Source organism: Amia ocellicauda, chromosome 6 (assembly GCF_036373705.1).
Source record: "Amia ocellicauda isolate fAmiCal2 chromosome 6, fAmiCal2.hap1, whole genome shotgun sequence".
In the NCBI taxonomy this organism is placed as follows: domain Eukaryota; kingdom Metazoa; phylum Chordata; class Actinopteri; order Amiiformes; family Amiidae; genus Amia; species Amia ocellicauda.
In genome coordinates this window covers 16,049,836-16,056,467 of record NC_089855.1, presented here as the reverse complement: position 1 = coordinate 16,056,467, position 6,632 = coordinate 16,049,836, and the positions used below count along the sequence as shown (strand labels likewise).

The window sequence follows — 6,632 nt, the reverse complement described above, 5'->3', positions numbered from 1 at the left end:
ACAAGCAGCCCGGGGTCTTCCTTAAAGAAACAGGTCACGAAGGTGCTAAGCAATACCTTCTTGATAACGGTTTCACATCAAGTTAACATACTTGAAACTGCAGATTGCTTAGCTAGGTAAACAAGGATTAACGGTCTCTAATTTGATCACAAAACAATAATTACAGCCACACTTTTAATGTTATAAATAAAGGCTTATAGACCCAGGCTTGGTAAAGCCTTTCTGGGAGTACAAAGAAGTAGATTAACAGCAGAATCCGTGCCCTGATCCGTGCCTACACACAATCTACTGTCAATGAGTTAAATGCCTTTACGGTACGAACAATAAATCGGGCAGCAACTCCTTAGTAAAAGCATTTTAACTTCTAATGTGCTCTATTGCTTCTCAGTCAAGTCACGTAGGTGTGCCAGCTTAGGGAGAGTCTAGTAAAGTCACCGAAAAAAAAAAGGATACAGCGTTCATTTGGTACATGACTTTTGTGCCAGCAAGGATCATAAAATGGTCAGCTTAGTTCCAAATCGGGGCCTGTCCAACTGATTTAACTAAAACAGATGGCAGGTAGTGCATGACCAGGGATCACAGTTGATATCTTGCTATGAAACTTAAGAATGTTTACAGCTGCCATTTCATTCCTTTACCACATGATGCCCACCAATTCTAAGAAGTGTCACTTTCAGGAGCAAGGGTAGAAACGATGGAGTCATATAAAGTGGTCACCTTTAAAAAAAAAAGTGCTATTCAGTAACATATATGCATAGAAGTGTTTGGGAATTGCAGTAAGCGGTGTTGGCTGGACCGATTATAACACTGGGAGTTATGCCACCTGTTGCTATTTGAGGCCAGTACCACACCACCTCTCCACACTGTGGTTGGCTGTTCACCAACACTTCTCTTGCTGAACACCCACTACCCTTGTCTCCTCTCTCTTACCTATACACCCCATTGTCTCTCCTGGGTTTCCAAATCCATTCAGCTCATCTCATGTGGGGGCAGAACTTTAAAAACCCAGTGCTAACCATAAATGATGGGACCTTAAGTGAAACACCGCAAAGCAAACATCAGGGTCTTAAATTAGCTGGGGAAACACACACCGGAGTTGCCTCAGCCATATAAAGCATCTGAATTATGTGATTTTTTTTTTATACCTCACCCAATAAATCGCAGGCATTTTTAGGCAGCTAATCTAGAGAATCTTTGGGGAAATGGGCTCTGATCTGCTCTCACATGGTGGGCTGGTCAAGTGATTTTCTGGAGGTTTCTCTGGACACATCCCCTTTAACAAGAGAACCCCCCCACTCTCTCTCCCTCTCCCTCACTGCCTGTCATTGTGTTGTAATTTTGTAAGGTTTCTCCAAATAAAGATGTACCTCATATTGGGATGATGCTGGTCCAGAGGGGAGGATCCTTCAAGGTGCTGTTGTTCTATAAACTCAGGGTCCAGAGTCCCAGGGAAGCAGACAGCACATCCGCACAGCAAGAGAAGTAAACAGGTAATAAGAAGCATGCTACTGCTCCTGCATTGCTGTGGTCCAGTCTGCTGAGGCTGGGTGTAGGATCAGAACTTCAGAGCCCTGGCAGACACCACCTTTCTTCTGCAAATCGGAAATAAGCAAGTTGGGCTATTTTGTTGTCAAGGCGGATTTGTTTGTCTTTTTCAGACTTCACCAGAGATTGACTATATTACAGTACCATACATTAACCAAGAATATAATAAATAATTGATAACATTTAATGTGGATTTAATGTGGACAGGTGGATTAATATTGCTTTTTCATTTTTGAAAAGTGGTTTATAGAGTGTGATTCATGCTCTCTAGACTGGGATGCTTTCCAGTTGATCAGGTAAACCCAGGGACTCCCTTGTATGTTTCAGCTTTAAAAATAATTATACTGTGTGGCATGCAGTACTGCTGTTGGGGGGGAGCTGGTATGTATCTGAGATAAAACTTGTGTGCTCCTCATTTCTTCTTTGTTTGCATGCAGTCAAAATAGTAAAGCCAGCTAAATATTTTTGCACCTAAACAGATTTCTAAAGCATTCATCTGCAAGCTGTTATTTTAAGTTATTAATAGCTTTTTGTGAATAAGAACAAGAACGATTAATCAGATGACATGTTTAATTCACTCTGCTGGTTATGTGCAGGCACTCTTTCTCAGCAGTGTGGTTTCAAAATGTTTGATGCCATGATAGCGAACTTCCTTTGGGATTAAATTGCTTTGATTGAATGAAAGTAATAAAGCCATTCAGTCAGGCTTCACAGTATTGCATTTTGATTATTTTTCTTATCTAGTTGATTGTCTTTTATTACAGGCTCATTAAACAAAGCTATAAGTAGAAGCTTAATCAATCAATTAATCACTCATGTCTTATTTGGTATACTGACCTCGGCAAGGTTGCCACAGAGCGCTTCACACATTAAACGAGCTATACAAGATAGTGATACAAGATGTAAAAGCTAAATTAATTTTAATTTGCTCAATTTTCAGATTAAACAATATTATGTTTCTTTTTCAGGTAATCATCCATAAATTGTAAAGTTGTGTAGAAAACTAATGGCAATAACAGAACACTTCCTCCTGTTGCTATGAAAGTATGTTTATTGTATCTGAGCTTTTTAGAGTATGTTCCCATTTTCTTACAATTTTGTTCCATTCAAATTGGGAATGCTAATGATGCACAAAAAGGTGTCTCACTGAATTGTCTCTCCATTACCATAATTCACACGCTCACAGGATGTCATCACCTTATTAAGACAACCAAACAGTTACACTGTTCACATGGTATTCGGAGTAAGGGGAGCACTTGGGGAACTACGGAAGTATTTATGAGCTGCGCTACATTGACCTCACACTGAAATCAACCCGAGGTTGCAACCACAGCAGGTCATTCCTAATAGCACTTTGGCAAGGACGGGGTTACTGAAGGCATTTTACTGCAAATACAGCCGAGTATCTGTAGACATCTAGTTAAAAATAGGTTTTGTGTCACTGTTTTTCCTGCAATTCAATCTCTAGTAGTGGTAAGAGTGTTGTTGTGGAAAGTAGATCATATCTGAACTTTTTTGGCAAACAGCAACATAATGTAGTGTTGGCAGGCTGCCTTAGTCTGTACCAGCCCTGATACCTGGCCCATGAGCAAAACAAGCTATCTTTCACAAGAGCAGCCCAGTGTTAGCTGAAAGTCTGCGCAAGCATACTTGGTGTTTATGGATGTAACTAATTGCCCAGTTTTAAGAAATCACCTGTGTTGACAAATTACATCTGTTAAAATTATTAATGCTCTGTGATGGATAATCACAAAAACTACAATGAACACACTGAGAAATGTAGTGTCCTTGTTGTAATAGGCCCTGCTTGTCGAGATGGAGACCGTCTGTTCAGTGAGTGTGGCGGAGGAAGAGGAGGCTGGCATGATACAGGAGCATGAGGAAGAAAGCCTAGAAGAGAAACCCCTTTCAGAACCAGAGAAAGGCACGTCTCATTGTGTTTGAATGCATACTTTGCTTTTTGATGATCAGAAAAGGTGTCAATGTTTTTCATCTGTTTGCATTCATTTATCCTACACAGTGAATAGGGAGAGCACCAAACATCTGAAGACAATTCTCAAATCTCTCTTTAGAGTGGTTAGTTCATTTTCATATTGATGTGATGTTTCCTTTCGCAGAAGTATCGGACAAAACTAATGATGAACCCCAAACAACAACACATAAACATCCATGGGAGCCCAGTATGTACTACACTTTTAATAAAGAGTCCCATAATTTCGCCGGCTATGAGATCAACATCCAAGAGTCCATCGACTCCTATGGTGCAATTGTGTGGCCGGCGGTGAGTAACCCTTAGTGATGGAGAAAAAGGTTTGATAAAAAGGGATCATCCCCCAAAAAAGTAATGTTTTCAATAGGCAAGCTATCTTCATCAGATTTTCTTAGTCTGCATCTGAGAACATGCATAGCACTCTTCTCTTGCAGTATCTTCATGATTCAAATCTAAATACCTGCTTTTGTACTAATGCTAGTTAGAACAGCTTAGACTAATATACCAACTACCAGTGATACTAACCTGCATAATACCATATGTAATACGTATTTAATAATAATTCATGCAGAAAATTAGACACATACAGACAAGTATCTTCAGATATAAAAAAAATATTATCCTACAGCAGCATTTAATTGTAATAAATTGAGTTTTAGGAGACTTTGACTTTTTTATTTTATTTACTTTGTTCCTTCAGGCAGTGGCCTTGTGTCAGTACCTGGAAAACAACCAGCATCAGTTTAATCTCCACGACAAAGCCGTCCTTGAAATAGGAGCAGGAACAGGGCTGCTTTCCATTGTGGCATGTTTGCTTGGTATGTCTTCAGGGATGTTACTTCAGACTTAACATGTAAAGATATCACTTTATCACAGCAATTTCAAATCCTTCAAAACAATGCATAAAAAGCATGCCGTAGAGCCTGTCTACCAGATAAGATAAGGCAACGTCCTAATAAACTGCTCTCTTCTTCTCCAGGGGCCTGGGTGACTGCCACTGACATGCCGGACATCCTGGGCAATCTGAAAATGAACCTGAACAAGAACACCCGAAATCGCTGCAGATATAACCCTCAAGTGGCAGAGCTTTCATGGGGAGAGGACTTGGAAAAAAACTACCCCAGATCGGTGTACCACTATGACTATGTCTTGGCCGCAGATGTGGTCTACCACCACGATTGCCTGGAGAAACTGCTGGACACAATGAAGCACTTCTGCCCACCTGGAACAATTCTGCTGTGGGCAAACAAGGTCCGGTTTGAGTCAGACTGCAAGTTCACTGAAAATTTTAACCGCACATTTCACACTACCCTGCTGGCCGAGTTCCCCGAGACACAAGTAAAGATCTTCATGGCTACATCCAAGGAGACAGATTAGAAAGAATGAACAAGAATCCACAACAGGCAGCTTTGTAAGTCCAAGGCATTTTTCATGCTGTTGGAATTGGAAATCTAGCTCAAGAATTGCTTTATGCATTTACAAAAATCAAATCACAGTGTTCACAGCTATTCAATATATATTTATCTGGGGCATTCCTTGTAGACATGGGTGTAAAAAAGGTAGAAGCATATAGTTTCCTATAAATGCATTTTAGTCCTTGATGAAGTGTAACTGAAAAGTGGGTATATTTGGAATAGATATACTTTCACAGATCAAAATACAAATGCAAAAATCATTTAATTTCTGCTCTGTGGGACTGGAGAGGATTTGGGCATCTTCCAATATTTACACACAGCAGTTGCTGAATCTTGGTCACTTTGCAGCCTGTTGATGTCAGATTATGTATTTTGTTTTCTTGAACATCCCCAGTCCACTCCCTTGGTTTTGAGACTCTTTTCTGACCGCATTTGATTAGGTAAACCGTCTGTGTCCAGAGATTTTCAATCAGAGATTTTATGTAACCAACAGCTGAACAAAATGTGGTGCAGGATGACATTTGTATCATTTATATTCAACATAACACCGCATGGATTCAAATTTGACAAATTTGTACCATGCATTTTCTTTTCTTTACTAAAGCTTTTAGTAACACTTTATAAAGGGATTGAATAAATGTGAAACAGCTGTAAATTATTATAATACTCACTTGTAGTGGTAGAAACATGTTAAAATATGCTGGTATACTAAGGAGAGCAAAACAAATTTAAAGTTGTATTTTTTTGTTTGTTGCGTTCATATGTAGAAAGTGTTCATTGTTATAATACATATTTTTTTAATATACATTTTTATACACATTTTCTGAGTTGGTTGGTTCTGTACTGAATTTTGGAATTCTTCCATAATAAAATGAATTTGCACATTTTGGCAATCAGTTTAGTTAAATATTGTGTGTATTGAATAAGAATCATCAATGGGTGAGTGTTTGAATATCTACTGACAGATAAATAGTCCCAGAAATGCCAATGCAACCGTTGATTAGTTCTACTATGTGTTGAACTAGTTCAGTCTACAAAGAATGCAGTGATAATTACAAAAACATGTTTTTCTCTGTGTTAATAACATAGGGAGTCTTAGCATTGGTGTATAAAATATATTTGAGGCAACTGAAAAAGCTGCTGAAGCAGGTATTAGTATTATATACATATCAAACTCCATTTAAACATTTTAGGCATGTTTACAATATGGTAGGAATAAAAAGTGCTGAACTACTTTACTCAAAATCATTTAGTTCCAGTTATCAGATAGAAACCAGAAGGATTAATGAAGGGGGAACCAAATCCCAGGGTGTTTTCATGAGATACATGCCCAGAGAACTGCACTTCATTCCAGTTCAATAAAAATAAACTGAAAATCTACACTGCAGCTCTCTCCCCCTCTCTGTTGTGGAGTTGTTATCTCCCGGCCGAACTCCCGAGGTGAGCCCACTTTGCTTGGATATGTGTCTTGCAACATTGACACATTTCCCTGCAGTTTCTAGAACGGGTGCTGGCTAACTGCCAACCCCAGGGTTTTGATTCTTCCACAAGCAGCATCCAACGCCTGTCTCTCTGCAGTGACCCGACAATTGCACAGCGTCCCAAAGACAACAATAACAACACAACTTTCACAATAATGAGATTCTGAGTGAAACAATATCCCTAAAATAGGATGTGTATGT

The 6,632-nt window shown here is 39.2% G+C and overlaps 1 protein-coding gene across 1 annotated transcript; it reads left to right on the top strand.

The window, feature by feature from the left end:
• Positions 1–1,353: 1,353 nt before the first annotated feature.
• Positions 1,354–5,783, top strand: mettl21ca (methyltransferase 21C, AARS1 lysine a). Its single transcript, XM_066707565.1, has 5 exons — positions 1,354–1,490; positions 3,346–3,469; positions 3,663–3,826; positions 4,236–4,353; positions 4,515–5,783. The coding sequence occupies exons 2-5, from the start codon at positions 3,361–3,363 to the stop codon at positions 4,910–4,912; spliced, it is 789 nt and encodes a 262-aa protein (XP_066563662.1). The 5' UTR covers positions 1,354–1,490; positions 3,346–3,360; the 3' UTR covers positions 4,913–5,783.
• The last annotated feature ends 849 nt before the right edge of the window (positions 5,784–6,632 follow it).

Coding starts and splice junctions, on each gene's coding strand:
- mettl21ca (XM_066707565.1), top strand. CDS start 3,361: ATGGAGACCGTCTGTTCAGTGAGTGTGGCGGAGGAAGAGGAGGCTGGC. Junction 3,470..3,662: donor CCTTTCAGAACCAGAGAAAG/GCACGTCTCATT, acceptor TTCCTTTCGCAG/AAGTATCGGACAAAACTAAT. Junction 4,354..4,514: donor CATTGTGGCATGTTTGCTTG/GTATGTCTTCAG, acceptor CTTCTTCTCCAG/GGGCCTGGGTGACTGCCACT.